A 26,368-nucleotide genomic window follows, 5' to 3' on the forward strand; every position below is an offset into this window, starting at 1 on the left:
ACTTCAGTATAAATAAAATAAGCAAATAAAGTAAAACATAATTTTAGGAGAGTATGCTAAGTCTCATTTTACCATGTTACTTTTCTAAACTCTGAGTTATCAACTGATGTGTAAGTATCAAGGCAGCAGTTTCCAGAGTGTTGTATACTCCACATAACTTTCGTATGTGGAAATATTTTAATACTTTAAGAAGACAATGTATAAAATAATCACACCCATATGCTCACCACCAGCTTGAGAAATAAAGCACTGCAAACATGGTTACATCTTTCTGCTGACCTTATCTTGATACCATTTTTCTTCTATTCACCCTAAGGCAGTGGTTCTCAAAGTGTGGTCAATAGAGTGGCAGCATGAATATCACCTGTGAACTTGTCAGAAATGACAATGCTTGGGACCCATCCTAGACTGACTGAATGGTGGGGTCCAGACATCTGGAGCGTGTTTTAACACGCTCTCCAGGTAATTCTGATACAAGCCATAGTGAAGAACCACTACCATAGGAGGAATGACTAGTGAATGTAGTTCTTACCCTCCCCATGATGTTTTTAAACTTTTGTTATATGTATTAAGATACCTCTCCCCCATTCCTATGGTTTCTTTGAGGAGTGTTTTTCCTTAAGCCTCCCCACATCCTTGTCCCACCCCTAAAGAGTGAGTGACATTTGTTGGTTCAGGGTGCTGAACTAGGTGTGTCTATCAAATATGTCCTGAGGGTAAGACATTCAATCTCTTTCTCCTCCTCTCTCTACCAGATTTGTGGCAGGTGACCTGAGAGGCAGGGGAAGTCAAGTTTGTTCTGGAAACCTTCTCACAGGTGATCTGTTCTAAAGTTTAGACTGGCACTAGGGAATTAGCAAGACCATTCTGTTTCTCATATTAAGCCATAGTCTTCAATCTATCCTTTATCAGTAATGAAGGTATATTTTGGTTTTCATTTGCTGACTCTTGTTTTATTTCTTAACTGGTCCAGAAATTGGGCAGGAAAAATGGGGTACTATTTGCCAGACCTCCCCAAAACAGTACATATATTTCTATAAACAATATATGGAGGTGTTTTGCATTTTTAGAACTTTATATAAATGGTCTCATACTGTACCTATTCTTCCAAACTTGCTTTTGTGCCTATTATATTTTTAATATTATCCATTAATGATACATTTAGTTCTACTCCATTTTCACTCCTATATAGAATTTCATCTTATGATTATACCACAATTGATCCATCTTCCCATTAATGGCCATTAAAATTTTTCCAATTATTTTGATAATTCAAATAATATTGAACTTATTATTATACATGTCCACTTGTGCACACAGGGAAAGGCTTCCTTACAGAATATTCCCTAAAACAGAATGGTTCCTCAGAGAGTATGCACATCTTCAACCTTATTGTCAAGTTGTTTTCCAAATTGATTGTATGCTCCAAAGCAGCATGTAAGAATTCATTTTTCTCCACACCATTGCCAACACTTGTTCTCAAAAGATTTAATTTTTCCATTCGAATGAGACTGGAATACTTTTCTTTACCTGATGTGGTAGAGATTGCTCCGTAAAATTTCTTCCTTTCCACTACAGTGATAGAAAATCCAATTTTCATTTGGACCAAGGGCCACCCAGAATAAAGACTGGTTACATTTACCAGAATGCTTGCAGCAAAGTGAGGATATGTGGCTTATCCGACACTATGTGCACAACTTCTAAGCTGTGCCCAGTATGCCCTCCCTTCCCGTCTTCCCACTGACTGAAATGTAGACATGGTGGTAAACCATCTTGGACCACAAGAACAAAGGCAACACCCCAGGGATAGCAGAATTACAAGACATAAGGTGCCTAGGTCTCTGACCAAAGAGTGACCTAACCATTTTGATGATTTCATGCAGCACAGCCAACACACCAAACTAGACTTTCACTTGTGAGAGAAATATCTTCCTTTCTTTCTGCTACTGTTATTTTAGGTCTCTATTCAAAGCGGTAAAACCTATGTTCTATATCTGACTACTAGTAAGGCTGGGCATCTTTCATGTTATTGACCATTAAATTCCTCTTCTGTGAATCACCTTTTTATATCCTTTATCCATTTTTTTGATTGACCTACCTTTTTATCAATTTGGAGGCATTCTTTATAAAATCTAGATATTATTAATTCATGATTGATTGTGTATTGCAAATAACTTCTCCCCATCTAAGATTGCCTTATCATTTTATGATATCTTTTGATGTTTTTAATTTTAAAGTAGTCAAATTTATCAGTCTCCTTCATAATTTAAGCTCTTTGTGTCTTATTTAAGAAATCCGTCCTACCTGATGTCATGAAAATTTTTTCTTATCTTCCAAACATTTGAAAGTATTGCTTATCATGTTTAGGTTTTTTATTTCCCTAAGTTTTATTTCTTGTATAGTAAGAGAGAGGAATCTAATTTCATTTTATTCTATATGAATATCCGATTGTTTCAGCAACATGTACTGAATATTTTTACTACTGGTTTAAAATGTTCTCTGTTATAGCAAGTTCCTATATGTGTGGTTCCATCTTGAGGCTTTCTTTTCTGTGCCATTAATCAACTTGTCTAACCCAGAGTCAACAGCATATTTTATTAATTTTATAGTCTCATTACAAGCCTTAATATCTGATAGGGTTAGGCACACATCTATCCTTTTCTTTAAAACTATCTTGGCCATTCTCAGCCTTATGCTCTTCTATAAAAATTCAGAATCAGTTTTTTAAGTTTCATTAAAATTTCTTACAGTTTTGATTGAAATTTGATTGAAATTAATCAATTGAAATTGATTATAGATCAATTTGAGGGGAATCAAGAACTTTGTGATTAAAAAAAAAAACTTTGTGATATTGAAGTTTTCCAATCATGAACATGATAAACCAGAGCTAATTTTCACTAGTTTAAAACAGCAAGTCTGTATGGATTGTTAAAATACTTTTTAAAAGACTTTATCTATTTATTCATGAGAGACAGAGAGAGAGAGGCAGAGACACAGGCAGAGGGAGAAGCTGGCTCCATGCAGGGAGCCCAACATGGGATTCGATCTCAGAACTCAAGGATCAAGGATCACGCTCTGATCACGCTCTGATCCTGTTAGCACAGCCGGAGGCAGGTGCTAAACCACTGAGCTACCCAGGCGACCCTGGATTGTTAAAATATTAAAATGCTTCTCTACTGATTAGTAAATAGCTACTGCCTTGACCCTATATTCTTTACTACTTCCAATAAATTTTTAACACATGCTGGATTCAGCTTGAAAAGATTTCATTTTGCATTTCTGGATCTGTTTATAACATAGTCTGACCTATAATTTTCCTGTTTTATATAATCCTTGTACTGAAAGTTATATCAGCTTCACAAAATGAGCTAAAGTATATGTCTTCTTTTTTTTTTTTTAAGATTTATTTATTTATTTATTTTCATGAGAGACACAGAAACAGAGAGAGAGGCAGAGACAAGGCAGAGGGAGAAGCAGGCTCCCCACAGGGAGCCCGATGTGGGACCTGATCCCAGATCCCTGGATCACGACCTGAGCAGAAGGCAGCTGCCCAATGGCTGAGTCACCCAGGCGTCCCAAGCATATGCCTTTTTATAATGTCTAAGTATGTTTATTAAAGAGAGGGATTCCTGTGTCAGAACTTACCTTTAAAACCACCTAGGCCTGTTTGTACAGATGGGTATTATGTTTTTGTGGATGTGCTTTAAATTAATAATTCCATTTCTTTAATGGCTATGTTTATTTATTTAGGTTTGCTAATTCTTCATGAGTCAGTTTTGGTTGCTAGATTTTTCTTAAAAACTGCCCATTTTGTCAAAGTTCTCCAGTTTGTTAACCTAAATTTATATTTTCATCTGTTATGTTTATATTTATATCTATTTTCTGCTTCATTTTTTAAAAAGATTTTATTTACTTATTTTATTTAAAGATTTATTTACTCATGAGAGACACACACAGAGAAAGAGAGAGAGAGAGAGAAAGAGAAAGAGGCGGAGACACAGGCAGAGGGAGAAACAGGCTCCATGCGGGGAGCCCACGTGGGACTCGATCCCGGGTCTCCAGGATTAGGCCCTGGGCCGAAGGCAGCGCTAGACTGCTGAGCCACCTGGGCTGCCCTATTTTCTGTTTCTTAATATTGTTTATTCATGCTTTTTCTAAGCCAATCTTGACAAAATTTTACCTACATTAATAATCTTAAAAGAATCTGCTATTGATTTCTTTGACTCTGTGGTGTCTTTACTTTTGATTGCTTTAATTTCTGCTTTTTGTCTAATTTAAATTATTTTCCTTCCAGTTTATTTTTGTTTACATGTTGCTCTATTCCTCCCTTTTCAAATTGGACTCTTAACTCACTAATCTTCTTTTCTCTCTTCTTTCCTAATATTAGCATTGAAAACCATGATATCGTTCTAACTATGGTTGTAACTGTATTCCACATGTTTTGATATTATTTTTTCTAAGTATTTACTAGTTTCCATTATGACTTTTTTTGATCCATGAGTAATTTTTTAAAAATTTTTATGTAGGCTCAATGCCCAGCATCGAGCCCAATATGGGGTTTGAATTTATGATCTTGAGATCAAGACCTGAGCTGAAATCAAGAGTTGGATGCCTAGCCAACTGAGCCACTTGGCATCCATGAGTCATTTTAAAAATTTTTTAAAGTTTTAATTTAAATTCCAGTTAGTTAACATAAAGTGTAATACTAGTTTCAGGTATACAATTTGGTGATGCTACACTTCCATACGATACCTGGTGCTCATCATGACACATGCACTCCTTAATCCCTATCACCTATTTAACCTTTTTCTCCACCCACCTCCCATCTGGTAACCATTAGTTTAAGAGTCTGTTTCTTGTGTGTTTGTGTCTCTCTTTTTTCCTCCTTGCTCATTTGTTTTGTTTCTTAAATTCCACATGTAAGTGAAATCATATGGTATTTGTCTTTCTCTGACTTATTTCACTTAGCATCATACTCTCTAGGTTCCATCCACATTGTTACAAATGGCAAGATTTCATTTTTTTTAATGTCTGAGTAATATTCCATGGTATATGTAAACCACATCTTCTTTATCCATCCATCAGTAAATGGACACTTGGGCTATTTCCATAATTTAGCTGTTGTTGATAATGCTGCTATAAAAATGAATGTATTCCCTTGAATCACTATTTTTTTATTTCTTTGGGTAAATACCTACTAGTGCAATTGCTGGATTGTAGCCATGAGTAATTTAAGTTTTTAAAATTTCTGGATATATGGAGTTTTCTAAAAGTTTATTGTTATTGTTAATTTTTAACTGTGTTATGTTCAGAGGATACAATCTATACAATATTGATCCTTTGTTATTGGTTAGGATTTGCTCTGCAGTCCAGTATGTAATCAATATTTGTAAACATTTCTATGTACTTAAAAATATTGCATATTTTCTAATTATTGGATGCAGGATTCTAGAATTATTCATCAGATCAAAGATATTAATTGGGTTGTTCAAATCTTCCACGTTTTTTTTAAAAAAGATTTTATTTATTCATGAGAGACACAGAGAAAAAGAGAGGCATAGACATAGGCAGAGGGAGAAGCTGGGGACTTGATCCCAGGACTCCAGAATCATGCCTTGAGCCAAAGGCAGACAAACTCAACCACTGAGCCACCCAGGTGTCCCAAATCTTCCATGTCTTTATTATTTTTTTTCCTGCTTCACTGATCAACTTTTAAGAGAGGTGAGTTAAAATTTCCAGTAGTGGGGGGATCCCTGGGTGGCTCAGCGGTTTGGCGCCTGCCTTTGGCTCAGGGCACGATCCTGGAGTCCCGGGATCGAGTCCTGAGTCGGGCTCCCGGCATGGAGCCTGCTTCTCCCTCCTCCTGTGTCTCTGCCTCTCTCTCTATCATAAATAAATAAATAAATCTTTAAAAATAAATAAATAAATAAAATTTCCAGTAGTAATTGTGGATTTGTTATTTTTCCTTATTTTTGGTGCTCTGTTATAAGCTTAGACTTGTTAATCTTTTTGCAGCTTAGATCCTATAGCTAATCCAATTCCTAGTTCATTTTGGCTCCTTAGCTCCAAATTTTTGAGAGTCCTTGGATGAGTCTATGGTCCTGAGGAATCTTAAGGTGACAAATGAGGATGATTTCCATACCCAAGTATAATGTACTATACTTTGTAGTCACTATATATTACATAACAATTTTTAATTATGTACTTGGCCTTAATTATTCTAATGTAAAGAACCATCAGAAGAGGTCAGTTGAGTTTCCAGAAGGTTTGATGTGACCTCAACCCAGCTAGATTTACCCTATAGCAATCTAGTTCAAAACTGTCTTTCACCTTTATGTAAAATTGTAAGTTTTGACCTTCACAGGCCTGTTTCTTTTTCTCTCTTTCTCCCTCCATGCTAATTAGCAGGATTCTAGAGTTTACTCTTGGGAATGCAAGTCCTCCTAATGAACAATTTTTAGTAAAAGAACCCCAGTAAGATGAGAATATTTTCTCTTTCCTTACAGCTACTTGCTTTGTATCACAAAGCTAGCTTTGATAAAGGGATAAATCAAGAACATTTAAAAACTATCATTTTAACTCCCATTTAAAATTTTGACTTGTATGAAATTACATCATTCTCTTTATTTTCCCTTGTAATTCTCTTTACCAATGTTATTTGTAAAAAACAAAAAAATGACAATACATAGACTTGAGACAACGTTGCTATATCCTAAGAGATACAACCTGTAACCTCTGCAATGTCAGTCTGCCTTTCTATTCATTGCCCTACCTGATAAATGGGTACCTAAAAATACCTTTTAAATTAACATCTCTGTTTTGCAAAGATTTTTACATTTATACTTGTAAATTTTGTTGTTTTTGTTAGTCACAAAAGAAGGTTTGGGTTTACCTCTTCTTCCCTCATTCACATAATCTCATGACTCCTCTTGGATTTTCTATTCAAAGAGTTTGAGAGATTTTATTTAAAATAACACCCACTATAGGGGTACCTGGCTGCGTCAGTGGGTGGAACATGCAACTCTTGATCTGGGGGTTGTAAGTTCAAGCCTCATGTTGGGTGTAGAGATTACTTAAAAATAAAATCTTAAAATAAAATACACCCAGTAAAACTTTTTTTCCTTCCTCCTACTTTCAACCTTTTTTTGTCCTTATGCTTTAATTGTAACTCAATCCAATCTGATATTTAGTTGTGGGGTTTTTTTAGTTGTGTGTTTTTTTTTTTAAGATTTTGTTTATTATTCATGAGAGACCCAGGCATAGGCAGAGGGAGACACAGGCTCCCTGTGGGAAGCCCAATGTGGGACTCCATCCCAGGACCCTGGGATCACGACCTGAGCCAAAGGCAGATGCTCAACCACTGAGTCACCCAGATGCCCTACGGATCTAGTTTTAAAAGAAATTTCAAATGAATGCAAAGGGGGGAAAAAAGCAATGCAAACCAAGAATCAGACTCTTACTATAGAGAACTGAGGGTTACTAGAGGGGAGGTTGGTGGGGAGATGGGTTAAACAGGTGATGGGTATTAGGGAGGGCATTTGTGATGAGCCCCAGGTGTCGCATGTAATTGATGAATCACTAAATTCTACACCTGAATCTAATACTGCACTGTATGTTAACTAGCTGGAATTTAAATAAAACTTGGAAAAAATAAAAATAAAATATTGGCTCTACAGGGAATGAATATTTTACTCATTCATTTCTAAAAAGAAATTATACTGACCTGAAGATATTTCGGTAATGGTTAATTGGGCCACTTAATGCTCCAGGCTGGGAGAAGACATAAATATAAGCTTCAAGATCTTCTGTTGTTAATCGACATCCTTTTCTTCCAATGCCAGTCCTTTGACTGGTAAACAGATGTTTCAAAGCCTAATTTAAATGAAAAGAATTAAAACTTTTTAGTTACCTAACAATGGACTAAACCTTTGAGTTTTGAAAGAGAATAATGGTCCGTGTCAGTGAAAACTCCTCTTCAGATAGAATACCTCACTATATACGGACACGTGAGACACATTTTACTTTCCTGGCTTTACTTTTGAGAGCTTCCCTTCTAATCTCCCATGGACACATCACCCTTATGAAGAGCAACCTGTCTTCTTGGTACCTATTCACGTTCCACAAGGCTAAGCTAAGACACTATCACCACCCTAAAGTCTTCCCTAATATTCTAACTAAAGTAGTTTATCTGTTTACTGACAAACTATCTACTCTCCTCCCCTCACAATTGTTTGAATTTTTTTTGACCACAATCCAGAGTAACAAACACCTTTTATATCATGATCCAGTCATACTCCCACACATATGTTTCCGAAACAAAAGTTTAAAGAAATATCCCTTACTCTTATTACTGTGTATAGTGATATTTTCAATTCACTTTTGTTCTACTTTATTTAAAAAAATTAAATTGCAAGCCACTAAACGGATTTCATGACCCACCAATGGCTCCTCACGTACGATTTGAAAAACATTGCTCTATATCAGCATTTCTCAAAACGTAGATCTAAATCACCTGCATCAGAATCATTGGAATTCTTCTTTAAAATGAAAATCTCTTGGGGAGGCTGGGTGGTTCAGTTGGTAAAGCATCATCAGTCTCTTGGTTTCAGCTTAGATCATGATCTCAGGGTCTCGGGATGAGCCCCATCATCTGGCTCCACGTTTAGAGGGGATCTGCTTAAGGATTTTTCTTCTCCCCCTGTCCCTCCCCCTGCTTGCCCTCTCTTTCTAAAATAAATAATCTTTAAAAAGTAAAATGCAGATCCCTTAACCCCAAAACACACCTGTAAAACTATGAAATGATTTATGCAAGGAGTGACTAATTGAAACATTATTTGTAATAGCAAAAGACTGGAAACAAAAAATATCCATCAGTGGGGGGTTGGTATGTGTTCTGAATACTGCAAGAGAAGATGGAGATGATTACATGCTATGGAGTGGCCAATCCCCAAGTCATATTTTTAAGAGGAGGGAAAAAAAGAAAGGGTGGAAAATAGTATTTGTAGTATGTTATCTTTTACATAAGAAGGAGTAGACAAATATACATATGCTTATATTAAAAAAAAAAAAGGAACAGTAAAGAAAATGAAACAAAAACAACCGAAGTGGTTTCCTTATGGAGAAGGAGGAAATAGGATGGAGCCAGAGAAACAGGAAACAGAGAACTAAGTAAGACATCTCTTTACCTTGTTTTAGAGTTTTGACTAGCACCACATAAATGTTTTTTACAAAATATAAAAGTTAAGTAAACCTTTGTAGTCTTAGTTTTGCTTTGGAAATATGAATAAGAACTCATTACTTTTTTCACTTTAAAAAATATGTATGTACAGTTGCTGTCCAATGGAAAGATCTAGAAGCAATAAAAACCCAGTAACAATGATCACCTTGACACCCAGACTGTGGTTTCTAAATACAATTCCTACTAATAGAAGCCAAAGTTCCTTCAATAAATAACTAATTCCAAACTTGTGGCAGGAAATAAAAGATGAACCTAGGAAGTTAAAGAGGCAAGCTATCAATGACTGAAGATTTATGTCAAAAGGACACAGGATCCAACCTGAAGGAGTTTCCACTTGCCTAATGTGAGACAATCTTAGCATCAAAGACAATGACTGTAATTGATTGATACACATCAAATATATATTTAAAACTCATGAGCTCGGGAACCCTGGGTGGCGCAGCGGTTTAGCGCCTGCCTTTGGCCCAGGGCGCGATCCTGGAGACCTGGGATCGAATCCCACATCGGGCTCCCAGTGCATGGAGCCTGCTTCTCCCTCTGTCTGTGTCTCTGCCTCTCTCTCTTGCTCTCTGTGTGACTATCATAAATAAATAAAAATTTAAAAATAAAATAAAATAAAACTCATGAGCTCATAGTAATATGGAAAAAATACTTCATTGGTTATCATCAGAGATTTCTAGGGCATCAAATCATTATTCTGGAAGTTGTTTATAAAGGTAAAGAATGGGGATCCCTGGGTGGCGCAGCGGTTTAGCGCCTGCCTTTGGCCCAGGGCGTGATCCTGGAGACCCGGGATCGAGTCCCGCATCGGGCTCCCGGTGACCCGGGATAGAGTCCCGCATTGGGCTCCCGGTGCATGGAGCCTGCTTCTCCCTCTGCCTGTGTCTCTGCCTCTCTCTCTCTCTCTCTGTGTGACTATCATAAATAAATAAAAAAAAATTTAAAAAAAAGGTAAAGAATGAAGTGTTTATCCTGCCATTCTTGTGTGAACTGTATTTCAGAATAACCAAACAGTAGATTGGACAATTTCAGTTAATAAAAGGAAGAATTCCAGTTAATAAAAGTAGGGGGAAATGATAGAATTAGGAAATCACCATTCTGAAAATCCTAATGAAATAATGGACCTAGGCAGTGATGATCAAGGTATGCTAAAATTATTTGGTGACAAGTTGTTAGGAAATTTAGATAGGCTGACAATTCATGAGCCCCCTGTTCAGTAAAACTGAGAGAACTAGACTTTATGTGGTTCCCTGATGTGATTCATTAGGAAATACACAGCACCACCTACAAGTATTCTTGCCAAATTAAAAATCAGTCTAACTAAGCCTCTAGATTAATAACATCCATGAAGTAGGAAAAACAAAGGTTAGCAAAACAAGTTAAATAACACCATAATGAAGGAGTTAGCCAAATCTAAAATGTGGATCATTCCTCAGGACAAATGACCAAATTTCTTCAATAAAAAAATGGTGTTAACAAAGGAACTGTTATAGACTGAAAAAAAAAACCATAACAATCACATGCAGTGTGTGGACCTTGTTTGGTTCCTGATTCAAAGTGTGCAAAGACAGTTGAGACAGTCAATAGGGAAATTTGAACGGGAATTAAATGATCGTAAGGAGTAATTATTCACTTTGTTAGGTTTGATAGTGGTACTGGAGTTATGTTTTTATTTTATTTTATTTTTTAATGTTTCTATTTATTTATGATAGTCACACACAGAGATAGAGAGAGAGGCAGAGACATAGGCAGAGGGAGAAGCAGGTTCCATGCACCGGGAGCCCGATGTGGGATACAATCCCGGGTCTCCAGGATCACGCCCTGGGCCAAAGCCAGGGGCTAAACCGCTGCGCCACCTAGGGATCCCTGGAGTTATGTTTTTAAAAAAGCTGGGGCACCTGTGTGGCTCAGTGGTTGAGCATCTGCCTTTGGCTCAGGTAATCCCGGGGTCCTGGGATCAAATCCCACATTGGGCTCCCCACAGGGAGCCTGCTTCTCCCTCTGCTTATGTCTCTGCCTCTCTCTGTGTGTCTCTCATGAATAAGTAAATAAAATCATTTAAAAAGTCCTTAACTATCAGAGATTTATGCAAAAGTATTTGTAGGCCCAAAAGACTCCACCCCAAGATTGCTAGAACTCATACAGCAATTCAGCAGTGTGGCAGGATACAAAATCAATGCCCAGAAATAAGTGGCATTTCTATACACTAACAATGATACTGAAGAAAGTGAAATTAAGGGATCAATCCAATTTACAATTGCATCCAAAAGCATAAGATACCTAGAAATAAACCTAACCAAAGAGGTAAAGATCTATACCCTAAAAACTACAGAACACTTCTGAAAGAAATTGAGAAAGATACAAAGAGATGGAAAAATATTCCATGCTCATGGATTGGAAGAATCAATATTGTGAAAATGTCAATGCTACCCAGGACAATTTACACATTTAATGCAATCCTTATCAAAATACCATGGACTTTCTTCAGAGAGTTGGAACAAATAATCTTAAAGATTTGTGTGGAATCACAAAAGACCCCGTATAGCCAGGAGAATATTGAAAAAGAAAACCAGAGCCAGGGACATCACAATGCCAGATTTCAAGTTGTACTACAAAGCTGTGATCATCAAGACAGTCTGGTACTGGCACAAAACAGACACATAGATCAATGGAACAGAATAGAGAACCCAGAAATGGGCCCTCAACTCTATGGTCAACTCATTTTCAACAAAGCAGGAAAGACCATCCACTGGAAAAAGGTCAGTCTCTTCAATAAATGGTGCTGGGAAAATTGGATAGCCAAGTGCAGAAGAATGAAACTAGACCATTCTCTTACACCATACACAAAGATAAACTCAAAATGGATGAAAGATCTAAAATGTGAGACAAGAATCCATCAAAATCCTAGAGGAGAACACAGGCAACACCCTTTTTGAACTTGGCCACAACAACTTCTTGCAAGATACATCTATGAAGGCAAGGGAAACAAAAGCAAAAATGAACTATTGGGACTTCATCCAGATAAAAAGCTTCCTGCACAGCAAAAGAAACAGTCAACAAAACTAAAAGACAACCTACAGAATGGGAGAAGATATTTGCAAATGACATATCAGATAAAGGGCTAGTATCCAAGATCTATAAAGAACTTATAAAACTCAACAGCAAAGAAACAAACAACCCAATCATGAAATGGGCAAAAGACACGAACAGAAATTTTACTGAAGAAGACATAGACATGGCCAACAAGCACATGAGAAAATGCTCCACATCACTTGCCATCAGGAAAATACAAATCAAAACCACAATGAGCTACCACCTCACCCCAGTGAGAATGGTGAAAATTAACAAGATTAAAATTAAACAACAAATGTTGGAGAGGATGTGGAGAAAAGGGAACCCTCTTGCACTGTTGGTGGGAATGTGAACTGGTACAGCCACTCTGGAAAACTGTGTGGAGGTTCCTCAAAGAGTTAAAAATAGACCTGCCCTACGACCCAGCAATTGCACTGCTGGGGATTTACCCAAAAGATAGAGATGCAGTGAAAAACTGAAACACCTGCACCCCGATGTTTCTAGCAGCAATGTCCACAGTAGCCAAACTGTGGAAGGAGCCTCGGTGTCCATCGAACAATGAATGGATAAAGAAGATGTGGTCTATGTATACAATTGAATATTACTCAGCCATTAGAAATGACAAATACCCACCATGGGCTTCAATGTGAATAGAACTGGAGGGTATTATGCTGAGTGAAGTAAGTCAATCAAAGAAGGGCAAACTTTATATGGCTTTATTCATTCAGGGAATATAAAAAATAGTGAAGGGGATTAAAGAGGAAAGGAGAGAAAATGAGTGGGAAATAGCAGTGAGGGTGACAGAACATGAAAGACTCCTAACTCTGGGAAACGAACAAGGGGTAGTGGAAGGGGAGGTGGGCGGGGGGATGGGGTGACTGGGTGATGGTCACTGAGGGGAGCACTTGACGGGATGAGCACTGGGTGTTATACTATATGTTGGCAAATTGAACTCCAATAAAAAATATACAAAAAAGTATTTGTAGGTAAAATAATATTGCTTTTTTAAAACCTCCCTAAATATCTAATACCATATTAGGTATACAAGAAGCAGTCGATAAGCTTTCAAGAAATAGATACAACACATGACTCCTGGTTGTGCGTGTACACCAATTCCTGCACTTACTTTGTTTCAGGGTTTTGTTTACACCCACAGTCCTCCACTTCTGCTGTGTCAAACTCTCACCTGGCATTCATATTCCCTTGTCTCCCCATGGAATGTTCTCTGAAAAGAGGTATGCCTGTAGGGGTACAGGCTCTCACAAAAAATTGAACAATAACCAGGCACTCAAATATACAGGGCCTACAAAAATAACAAGCCTAATATGAGCCTAATAACAAGCCTATATATGAGGTCTTAGAAGCATGTATTAAATTTTAGCATTTGCCTATTTTTATTTCTGTATGATGAACTTTAATACATTATTCACTTGACTTACCTTTTTTTTTGCATAGGAGGAAATGCCTAACAGTGGACAGCATATAACAATAATCAATTAATGATTATTTTAAACAAATCAAATAACATAAGCCAACTTTCTTTTTCTCTTTTATTTATTTTTTTAAGTGCATCTGTCTATATTTTAGTTTTAACTTCCTAATTTTGTCATCTTCTTGGGCTCCAGTTTTTCAGTTTTATTGAGGTATAGTTGACATATAAGATATAAATGACATATAACATGTTTCTGGTATACATGATGATAACAATATTTGTATACAATGCAAAATGATCACCACAATAAATCTAGTTAACACCCATCACAATATTTGACTTACCTTGAAATCATTTATTGAGAACATAAATTCTGGGAACCATGGTATTTGGAAGAAGTAATAATGGCTGGATTTGAACAGCTGGGCAGGGTGTCGTAAAATATATTCTGAAATTAAAATGCCATGTTAGACCTTATCCAAGGAGTATAAATTACTTACTATAGAAAGAACTCCTTTTTAAGGCAATTTCACCTCTGAGATGAGAAAGAACCCACAAGTAAGCCTTGTGTATATTTCTCTTTGGGACAATTTCTGTGTTCTTATATTTTGTTATAGATATTTCAAGTATTTAGAAAATGTATAGCACTTTAGATAGAAAAGAAAGTCTCGTTTTATGAAGTCTTGACTAAGGAACAGGAAACCCAAATAACACTGCTTTCTCTCCAAGGTTATGATGATTGACCTCACACTTTTCCTAGGGTTATATGGCAAGGTAATTTTCTGTTGTTTACATGCAGATTTGAATACCTTATTCATTTGGCCTCAAACAGACACTAAAGTGTATCTTTTAGTTCATTCATGTATCTAGAAAACATTCAAGGAATATTTGAATATGTACTGTGTGTGAGGGGTTTAGCAATCAATAAGACAGAAGAGGTTCCCATTAATAAGGAACTTATACAATAAATAATCAATACTTTAAAAGATCATTTTAGATAGCAATAATACCATACAGAATATTAAAACAAAGTAATCTGATTGAGAGTAATGCTTGGGTGCTGTGGAGGGACTATTATTTAGCAGAACTGATCAGAATAGGCATCTGTGGGGATGTAATATGTAGACTGGGTCTTAAATGGTAAGAGGGAGTCAGCTATGCAAATATCTAGGAAGAATATCCAGGAAAGGAAAGTAGGTCCTGGGCTTGGCACATTTAAGAAGCACAAAGAACGTCAGTGTGACTGGTGTATAGTGAATGAGGGAGAGGTGGCATGAGATGAGTCAGAGAGCAAAGCAGAAGCCCAGTCAATGAGGGCCAGAGGAGATGGATTTTAAGTGTTTTGGGAAGACACTAAAGCTTTAAACTGGAGAGTAGTGTAATCACACATATTAAGTGTGCATACTTGTTTCTTGTGCACTATATTTTTATTTTCTTTGCTAGAGAGCTATTTTTTTCTTATTTCTAATTTTGTAACTAACATGCTAGTGTTAACACAGTTGGAATTTTTAGAACTATAATTCTTAGGTAAGTGGTATATCATTATGCTATACTTTTTGTAAAGTCATCACTGGACAAAATTTACTCAGCCCTGCATTAAGAGATATCAATATAATTAAGGAAAAAATAGAGGCATATTAGTTGAAGATCTTATATTAATCTGACTAGGGTTGAACCTACTCTGGATAAAACAATTCCAGAAATATTTCAAGAATCTTCTTGCTGAAATGACCAATTGAAATTTATTCATTTAGCAACATCATAAAAATAACGTTTACTCAAGGATCCCAATCAATGGAACAAGCATGTAGCACAATTTTTGCTACCCAATGCAACAGAAAAATACAGTGAATCTCAGTTTAATATTTGAATTCTAAGCATCCATGCTATCACCTCAACAGAAATAGGACAGATATATATCTAAAATTCAACTCTCAGAGCACCTGGATGGCTCAGTTGGTTAAGCATCTGCCTTCAGCTCAGGTCATGATCTTAGGGTCCTGGGATGGGGCGCCACAGTATTGGGCTCCCTGTTCAGCGGGGAGCCTGCTTCTCCTTCTTCTCCCTCTGCTGCTCCCCCTGTTGTGCTCTCGCACCCTCTCTCAAATAAATAAAATCTTTAAAAAAATAAAGAAATAAAATTAAACTCCTACACTTATAATGTACAATACTTATGTAGTCATGTTCCCTTTCTTCCTTTTGTGTATCATGTTCCCAACATAGAATTTTTTCTTTCCTAGAGGGCTGCTGTGGGTCATAGCAGTACCTGAGACTCAGAAAATCTGACAAAGATAGTTAAAGAGGACTAGATTATCATTTTTGTCAAAACCAAATAAAAATGTTCATTGGTCTTTAAGCATTCTGAGGATTTTAAGAGTTCCCTTTACAGCAGAGGTTCTCAAAGTACAGCCCACTTGGACAAGTTGGGATCCACTAGACCCTTTTAAGCAATCCAGACAGTCAAAATTATTCCATTACAATACTAAGACATTATTAGCTTTTCTTTTTTGGTTGACATTTGTGCTCATGGTACAAAAGCAATGGAAGATAAAACCATTGCTGACTGAACACAAATCAAGGTAGTGACACTAAACGATACTAGTAGGCATTGTATTCTTCACACTACACATTTGCAGCAAACAGATACATAAATACATAAAATTAGGTGCCAGTTTCACTTAGGAATGTCCTAGATAAAATAGCAAAAATTATTAATTTTATAAATTTCAACCTTTGCACACACATCTTTTGAACATGGAGATGAAACAGAAAGTATATATAAAGCAATTCTGTTGAACACCCACGTACAGTGGTTGTCTCCAGGAACAGCACTTCTGCAATTCTTTGAGTTGATTAGTTGAATTAGCTGCATTTTTATGGAATACCATCTTTACTTGAAAGGATGACTAACAAACTATTATCAGCCAGACTCAAGTATTTGACAGATATCTCTTGAAAATGAACGAAGTGAGCCTGTCATTTGAGGGAAAACAATCAACAGTATTTGTTGCCAATGACAAAATTCAAGCTTTCAAATGAAAATTAGAATTTTGAAGATGTGTATTTGCTACTGTGAGCGTGACAGCTTTGCAATACTCAGCTTTTTGATGAAACTGGGGCAATATTAATGAATGTAATTCTTTGATATAATAAAATGTGTCAACTTATGAATAATCTGCATAACTCCATGAAACAGGGTCTTCCAATGCATGATGATGCAAAATCATGCATGGGTTAAAAATCCATTCAAAGTGCTAGGGAGACTAATGGATTTTAATGTAATAGAGTACAAAAAGTTCATTAATATGACATCAGATTCTAAACTGTTACTAATCTTTAAGAAACACCAATTTTTGAGTTTGGTATAGTATTAAAGAAGAAAATCCACAGTTATCTGAAAAGGCTATTAAAATACTCCTCCCTTTTCCAATTACAAATCTGTGTGAGGCCAGATTTCTTAATACACTTCAATTTAAACAACATATTGCAACAGACTGCAGAAGCAGATCTGAGAATCCAGCTGTCTTCTATTAAGTCAAAAATTAAAGACGTTCGCAAAAATGTAAAACAATGACATACTTCTCACTAAACTTTTGTTTGGAAGATGTAGCCAAATCTCATTTAAATGTTATTCATGTTAACAGGTATTGGATTTATTATATTTTAAATGAATTAATATATAATTTAAATGTTTTCTCATTTTTAATTCCTAATACAGTAAATATGTTTATATATGACCTATGTAAACAAAAGCTCATTTGGTCTTTAATAATTTTTAAGAGTCTAAAGGAGTCCTAAAAGTCAAAATTTGAGAACTATGGCTTTAAAGAATGCTGTCATTCCTGATAGCCTAAGCAGTCAGGCAAGAGGAGAATTTATTTCTAGGTTGTCAAAATTCATTACTGTCAAAGTAATGTTACTGCATATTTCCCCTTTATCACTCTCCAAGTTAGCAGTAAAATGTTCTCTAAAAAATAATAAAATTAAGCAAGCAAATATGAAGCTACAATTTCTCAGACTCTTATGGAATATTTAAAGCCAAAATATCTGACATTGTCATTTGCTAATATATTTTAGTCTTTAATTTAAAAAATACTGTTATTTAAATTTTGCTGTTTTTAATTCAAAGTGTCAGTAACCATAGCAAATTGTCACATTAGCAAAGATGTTTTAATTAAAATTTAAACTCACCTGTAAATACATTTGGATGAGGGAAGTTAATAACAATAAGCTTCATCACCATTTCGGGATAACAGATGGCGATTAGCCAAGCAATCATTCCCCCCCAGTCATGGCCAATAAGAACACATTTGCTATACCCTGAAATGAAGAAAAAAAATGTTGATGTCATTGAAGGTGGATGCATCATCACATCACATAAACTGAGTACACCTCTGAAACTAATTTTCCCATAATCTGACTCTAATTATGTATTTTATGTAGATACTGAGTTTGGTGTTTCCAAAACCTGTATGTCCGAATCACCTAAATAGCTTTTTAGAAAATTTAGATGTCCAACCTCCATTCTAGACCTACAGATTCAAAATCTCTCCCAGAAATCTATATATATATATTTTTTTACAAATCTGAAATAGCTAGCTCAGCTTTTGTCCCACGAACCTGAGTAAAGATTACACATAATTAAGTCATAATCAAGATTATATTATTGATTTGCCTAGAAAATTGCATGAAGACAAATTTAGGCCAAATCTGACTGAATTACCACAAAAGAGGAACAAAATATGGCTGTTGAAAATCAATGTCTTTCAGTCTATTTTATTGCAATCAGACTAAATGACAACACTGCATTGACACCCCCAGACCTCATCCATTTCTTTTTCTCCTCTTAGAATATTGGCTTGATCTCTGCTCTCATCAGATTACTGTAGAAAAGGCCTTTAATTTGATTTCATGGGTTTCTCACTATATTAGCTCCATTAACGTACCATGGTAGCAGCTGGGTTTTAATCAAAAGCAATGTGGTGGATTCAATTATTATTATTATTTTTTTAGATTTTATTTATTTATTCATGACAGACACACAGAGAGAGGCAGAGACACAGGCAGAGGGAGAAGCAGGCTCCATGCAGGATGCCTGATGTGGAACTCGATCCCAGGTCTCCAGAATCAGGCTCTGGGCTGAAGGCGGCGCTAAACCGCTGGGCCACCAAAGCTGCCCAGTGGATTCAATTATTGTTAAAAAATATTTACTCCCCCGCTCTCCCCACTGCCATAAAAGGAGTATACCTTGCTACCCCTTTGATGTTAGACTTAGCCATGTGGTTTGCTTGGGTCAGTCATATGGTGGGAGTATAACTTGACTTTGGACTCAGGCATATGACTTGCTTTGATGAATGTGCTGCAAGCAGAAACTTGAAATACACTTCTGCAGCTGACCTCATCATCTAGCCATTTCTGCCATTGTCAGAAGACGAAGAGCTATCACTAGGTAGTTATTCCCTTTTAGCTTGGGTTCCAGCCCAACTCAGAGGGAGAAGTCCAGCAGGACCTGTAACCTGAGGCAAAGACCCAGGGGTCGAGCCCATACTTGATCTGCATACTCCATAAGCATGTGAATGAATGAATGCCTATGGCTATAAGCCCCTGAGTTTGGCAAGTCTGTTACACAATAATGTTGTAGCACCAGCTGATCAACATAAGAAAGATAGTGCAAGTGCTTCTGCAACTTATAACATTTTTAAATGATTTAGATGTGGGTTCTGAAGAAATGAATCTTCTGAATATAAGGATCAAATTTCCAATAATTAGTTCTGAAAATAATAAATTTCACACATCAGAAATACTTTTAAAGGCAAATTTTCAAAGTCATTCTTGGCTAGTGGACTGAATAGTCGTTCTGGATGTATTATTTTCTACTTCCCCTGTAAATATTTTCAGCGGTATACCCAAAACCATGGGACAGGATTCAAGTAACAGCTCAGGTAAATGGAAAACACCTCCTTCCAAGAAATGAAGTCACCAATTCACAATTTGTTGAATGTTAGTTCCTTAAAAGGGATTAATACTATTTCTTTAAAACTGACCTACCTAAAGAGTCTAAAATATCCTTTATATCTGTAATTAGACAGTCCAATTTATAATTCTCTCGATGAATGGGAGCATCCGTTTCTCCATAGCCTCTCAGATCAAGGGCTACAACTCGATATTCACTTTTAAATTCCCTCAGTTGGTGACGCCAAGAATACCTGCAGGAAATAAGAAACATTAAAAAGACCACAGTAGCGAATCCAAAGAGTAACATTACAGCTTTTCTAAGTGGGCAACTGTAAGAAACTATCTATTTTGAGAAAGGTTATATAGCTGTGTGTGAGCCAGAGTAAGGGATGTATTTCAAAAGGGAGCACTGACATTCTTTATAAAAATTTATTGTAATGTTTTTTACCAGCTCCAGTGGCGTGTAACAAAGGGCCAGTATCTACAGAAACTACAAAACATCTGATACTAAAACCAATATACTTTTGTATGTACTTGAGAAATTAATCTTGTAGGCTTTTCTATCTTGTAGGCTTTTCTTTTCTTTTCTTTCTTTTTTTTTTTTGTAGGCTTTTCTTCAATAATGCTTACAGCTATCAGGGAATCCATACTTACAAATGCTTCTGTACCGCAAAACCATTTGATTCTCTGAAAATATTTATGAGATGAAAATATATTTCCCTAAAAAGTAGATTTTACTCACTTTACTCCATTGTAAATAGGGCTCTGAGATTTTAGTAATAACAGTTTACTTATGGATGAAAAAGGTCAAAGATTTTTAAGAAGATGATCACTGAAAGAATCCAATAAAACAGCTGCTGAAGATAAACCTCTGTTAGCTAAAACAAAATTCTTCTGTAGAGAAGATCCTGAATGAGTATAAGCAAGTGTGATATTAAAAACATTTAAGGGGCAGGCGCCTGGGTGGCTCAGTCAGTTAAGCGTCTGACTTCAGCTCAGTTCATGATCTCACAGACTCCACATGATCTCACAGGCTCTATGCTCAGAGGGGAGTCTGCTTCTCCCTCTCCCTCTGCTCCTCCCCAACCACCACCCCACTTGTGCCCAAATAAATAAAATCTTAAAAAAAAAAAAAAAAAAGAATGGTCAGTGGGCTACAGCCAAGTCCTGAAGGCCTGCACAGGACCAGGTATTCCCTCTGTGCTTGATCATAAAACTGCAGAATTAAATGAAATTCATGAGATTTTCTTCCATGAGATTTCTTCTCTCTCTCTTTTTTTAAAGATTTTATTTTTAAGTAATCTCTGCAGCCCAACATGGGGCTCAAATATATAACCCTGAGATTAAGAATTGCATGCTCTCAAAAAAAAAAAAAAAAAAAAGAATTGCATGCTCTCCCAACTGAGCCAGCCAGGCTTCCTGATCTATGAGACTTTCTTCTTCAAACAAATAGGATAACAAATAGAAAAAAAAAAAAAAAAAAAAGATGTGGATTTTTCAAAGTGACTATTTTTCAAAGTGACTATTTTGGAACTCCAAATATGCATTTTAAAAAATGAATCTGCATGCACATCTGTTCAAGGAAACAGTGTAGAGAATTATCTGACATAAGCCAAATGGGAGATAATTGTCTGAAAACATTTTTGGAGTGCAATAGGCAAGGGTACACAGGGATCTCAGATATAAACCAATAGTGAAAGAGACTGCAATGTGAACTGTCACAAAGCAATAAGATCAATAAAACAAAGCATGCACTTTCCATCAACAGGTCATCAGGAAGAGTGTCAGACACATATTTGTAATAATGCATGATTACAAAATCTTTGATCTGTTATTAGGATATCCATGATTTGTGAAAATCTGCAAAAGCATTACCGATTAAGACAGATTTGAAAATGTTTATTAAAAAGTATATTTCTTAGCAAAGTCATAGCAATCTTATTAATCTTGTCTTTAGGTTGTAACAAATAAAGCAGTTGGTTTCCTTAAAGACACTCATCTGTCGACACATGTGATATTATTTTCTCATTAGCTTTATTTAAAATTTTCAATTGATTTTTTTATGTCCTTGTAACTGGAGCCTAGCTCTTCCCTCTTTGGGGATTACCTCATGCCCAATCAATAAAGTTCTACAGATTTAACCTTTTAAATATTTATTTAATCACTTTTCCTGTCCATCCCTACTATCATTACCTTAATTCAGGCCTCCATTAATGCAACAACCTATTGATTGGTCTATATGCATTTCATTCCCCTCAGCGCTATCTTATACAACACCAGACTGAGGTCGCAAAAACACAAACTCTGTCATGTAATTTCGCTGCCTAACATCTTATCTTGAATCCCTAATTACAGACATAATCTCAGACATATTGCAGGTTGGGTTCCAGACTACCACAATAAAGCAAATATCACAATAAAGTAAGCTAAATGAATTTTTGGTTTCCCAGTGCATATAAAAAGTTATTGTTTACATTGTAGTAAATTAAGTGTATAATAGCATTATGTCTAAAAAACAATGTATATATCTTAATTTTAAAAGTATTGAGGGCAGCCCCGGTGGCTCAGCAGTTTAGTGCTGCCTTTGGCCCAGGGCATGATCCTGGAGTCTCAGGATCGAGTCCCACGTCAGGTTCCCTGCATGGAGCCTGCTTCTCCCTCTGCCTGTGTCTCTGCCTCTCTCTCTCTCTGTGTCTCTCATAACTAAATAAATAAAATCTTTCAAAAATAAATAAATAAAAAGTATTGCTTGTATAGAACTGTTGAGTCACTGTATTGTACACCTAAGACTAATATAACACTGTATGTTAACTACACTAGAATTAAGATTAAAAACATAATAAAATTAAAAAAAGAAAAAATACTTTAATGCTACAAAAAATGCTAACCATTATCTGAACTTTCAGCAAATTGTAATTTTTTTGCTGGAGGGTCTCGCCTCAGTGTTGATGGCTGCTGACTGCTCAGGGTGGTGGCTGCTAAAGGTTGGGGTGGCTGTGGCAGTTTCTTACAATGAGATAACAATGAAGTTTGCTACATTGATTGACTCTCTTCCCTTCACAAACCATTTCTCTGTAGCATGTGATGCTGTTCACTAACGTTTTACCCACAGCAGAACTTTTTTCACAATTGGAGTCAGTCCTCTCAAGCCCTGCTGCTGCTTTATCAACTAAATGTACGTAATATTCTAAATCTTTTATTGTCATTTCAACAACCTTCACAGAATCTTTACAAGGAGTAGATTCCAGCTCAAGAATCACTTTCTTTACTCATCCATAAGAAGCAACTTCTCATCCATCAAAGTTGGATCATGAGATTGTAGCCATTCAGTCCCATTTCAGGCTCTACTGCTATGTTTAAGTCCTCTTGCTGCTTCCACCACATCTGCAGTTACTGCCTCCACTTCAGTCTTGAACTTCTCAAGGTCATCCATGAGGGTAGGAATCAACTTCTTCCAATTCCTGTTCACATTGACATTGTGACCTCTTGCCATGAATCATGAATGTTCTTAAAGACATCTAGAATGGCAACTCTTCCAGGTTTTCAACTGACTTTGCCCAAATCTATCAGAGGAATCACTATCTATGACACTATAACCTTATGAAATATATTTCTTAAATAATGAGACTTGATGCAAGGTTGCACAATGGATATTGTGTTAGCAGTCATGAAAAAAAAAACATTAATTTCATTGTACATCTCCATCAGAGCTCCTACACCAGGTGACCAGGTGCACCATCAATGAGCAGTAATATTTTGAAAGAAATCTTTCTTTTTCTGAGCAGTGGTTCTCAACAGTAGGTTTAAAATATTCAGCAAACCATGTTGTAACAGATGTGCTGTCATCCAGGCTTTGTTGTTCCATTTATGAAAACAGGCAAAATGGATTTGATATAATTCTTAAGGGCTCTAGGATTTTCAGAATAATCAATGAGCATTGGCTTCAACTTTAAGTCACCTTAATAAGATTGTCTGCCTGTCTTTTGAAACTTTGAGGCCAGGCATTAACCTCTCTAGCTAAGAAAGTCCTAGAAAGCATCTTCTTTTAATATAAGACTATTTCATCTACATTGAAAATTTATTGTTGCCACTTTCATGAATTGAGTTACATCTTCTGAGTAACCTGCTGCAGCTTCTACATCAGCACCTGCTGCTTCACCTTACACTTTTCTGTTATGGAGATGACTTATTTTCTTAAACCTCATGAATCAACCTCTCCTGGCTTCAAACTTTTTTCCTGCAACTTCCTCACCTTTCTGAGTATTCACAGAATTGAAGAGAGTTAGGGACTTGCTCTGGAGTAGGCTTTGGCTGAAGTATGTGTTGGCTGGTTTGATCTTCTGTCCAGACCACTACAACTTTCTCCATCTCAAAAAATAAGATTATTTCACTTTCTTATCATTTGTGTGTTCACTGGAGTAGCACTTTCAATTTCCTTCAAGAACTTTTTCATAGCATTCACAATTTGGCTAACTGGTGGGGACAACTAAAGTCCCCAAGTTCCTGTTGGGGAATTTATAGTCAATATGCATTGTTGGGGATCCCTGGGTGGCTCAGCAGTTTGGCAACTGCCTTCAGCCCAGGGCCTAATCCTGGAGTCCGGGGATCAAGTCCCACATCGGGATCCCTGCATGGAGCCTGCTTCTCCCTCTGCCTGTGTCTCTGCCTCTCTCTCTATCTGTGTCTCTCATGAATAAATAAATAAAATCTTTAAAAAAAAAGAAAATATGCATTGTTTTAATATCTTAAGTATCTGGGTCTTCATTTAGATTTCATGTAGTTAGAGATTTCAAGGTAGAAATTTGACTCAAAGTAGTGTGTAGAATCCTGCGATATTTTACATTTAAAATCGCATTAGAGAGTATGCAAACATAATACCTGCATATTTCATTCTCTTATTAATAATTTAAATTGCCTTACAAATAAATTCAACTATTGATATTATCCATGAGAGGAACCAAACAATATCTTAAATATTTCTAAGAAACGGGGCAGCAGATGGGATGCCTGGGTGGCTCAGCAATTAAGCGCTTGCCTTTGGTTCAGGGCATGATCCTGGAGCCCTGGGATAGAGTCCCACATCGGGCTCCCTGCATGGAGCCTGCTTCTCCCTCTACCTGTGTCTCTGCCTCTCTTTCTGTGTCTCTAATGAATAAATAAATAAAATCTTTAAAAAAAAAAAAAAGAAAGAAAGAAACAGGGCAGCTATTATAATAAATTGCCAAAAATTCTTAAATGTAACCTTTCCAGAATTCATAAATAAATTTTTGAGCACATATTTGAATTCATACTTTCTTTGCATATTTGATTCACACTTTAAACTGAAAAAGAGATCACCCCAGAGATAGACTGATGGGCATTTCATTCATATGATATTAAACAAAATCGAACCCCTGACCCAGGAATGAAACATCTTGCAAAATCAGTAACTCAGGGGTGCCTGGCTGGCTCATTCTGTAGAGCATGCTTGATCTCAGGGTTGTGGGTTCAAACCCCATGTTGGGTGTGGAGCCTACATAAAAAAAATCAGTGACTCTTAAAAATGTGACAAATAAAGCTAGCTATTTTCATCCATTTTTTTTCTAGTACCCTTAGGTAATAGCAGAGACACTGCTAAAAATAACCCCCTTCCTAGTGATTACTCTTGACATAAGAGGGCTTCCGATTTACCATGATAGCCACCTTCAAATGTAGAATATCCTTTTCCCCTTCACAACAGAGAAAAGGGCCTAGTCATCAGACTATGCTCAGCTGTGTGTACCAAGAGCCCTCCCTGGCCTCAGCACTTGAGTAATGACGAATGCATTCCATACAGCTGGTGATGAAGACAACTCAAAGAAACTGCCTGCATCAGCTCCAAATATTTTTAAAAGCGATGCAAATTGAGGTGGAGAGAGAGTGGGAGAAAAAACCATCTCCTGACAAACAACTTTATTTTGGGATAATTTAGCTAACAGTCTCAGAGATGCAGATCTTGTTTGATGTTTCCTTTAGATTTTAAGAAAGAAGACCCAGAATTTCATATTGTTTCCATGTAACATCTAATATTAAATGTCACCAATTCTCAACAGCTATTCTTAGGTGTTGATGATAAATGCAGATCATATATTGCATTTGTATAGTGCTTTTCTGTTTATTTTTTAAAGACTTTATTTATTTATTCATGAGAGACACACAGAGAGAGAGGCAGAAGCAGGTTCCATGCAGGGAGCCCGATGCGGGACTGGATCCCAGGACCCCTGGGCCACACGCTGAGGTGAAGCCACCCAGGCATCCTGCGCTTTTCTGTTTAAAATCATTTTTACATACATTGCCAATTGATGACTACTTTTTTAAAGTATCAAATATTCTGACCTACTTGGTCTACAAATAAGCTCATAATTTAATGTGTATTTAGGCAAAACTTGATTAATAGAAGGATAATATTTACACTTAAAAGCTTAAATTGGTTTGAAATTTTTGCTTTGCTTTGTTGTTTTTGGCTTTTAAAGGAGACAGAAATGAAAGAGAAGGGGATTTTGAAAAAAGAGAAGCCAAGAGAGAGACTTGAAGTGGCTTAATCAAAACAGCTTTATCCTAAACTCTGATTTTATTTGACTTTTTCCTGAATGGAATTGACTAGACTCCTAATAGGTGATAGTGTCACTCCTAACAGGTGACAGTCTGAATGG

At 36.4% G+C, this 26,368-nt stretch overlaps 1 protein-coding gene across 2 annotated transcripts in view; it reads right to left on the reverse strand.

Annotated features, from left to right (window-relative positions):
• The window catches only part of EPHX4 (epoxide hydrolase 4), a 38,536-nt gene that overhangs the window by 6,160 nt on the left and 6,008 nt on the right, over positions 1–26,368 (reverse strand). The window contains exons 3-7 of one of the 2 annotated variants that reach the window (XM_049111688.1): positions 19,791–19,948; positions 17,934–18,062; positions 14,087–14,190; positions 7,724–7,872; positions 1,422–1,572 (exon numbers count right to left, since the gene is read on the reverse strand). In XM_049111688.1, coding sequence (XP_048967645.1) covers positions 1,527–1,572; positions 7,724–7,872; positions 14,087–14,190; positions 17,934–18,062; positions 19,791–19,948 — 586 coding nt within the window. In that variant the 3' untranslated portion in view covers positions 1,422–1,526. Of the gene's footprint in view, positions 1–1,421; positions 1,573–7,723; positions 7,873–14,086; positions 14,191–17,933; positions 18,063–19,790; positions 19,949–26,368 lie in introns of those variants that run through there. The other variant, XM_025417672.3, reaches the window with a different exon arrangement.

This window comes from Canis lupus, chromosome 6, assembly GCF_003254725.2.
Source record: "Canis lupus dingo isolate Sandy chromosome 6, ASM325472v2, whole genome shotgun sequence".
Taxonomy (NCBI): Eukaryota; Metazoa; Chordata; class Mammalia; order Carnivora; family Canidae; genus Canis; species Canis lupus.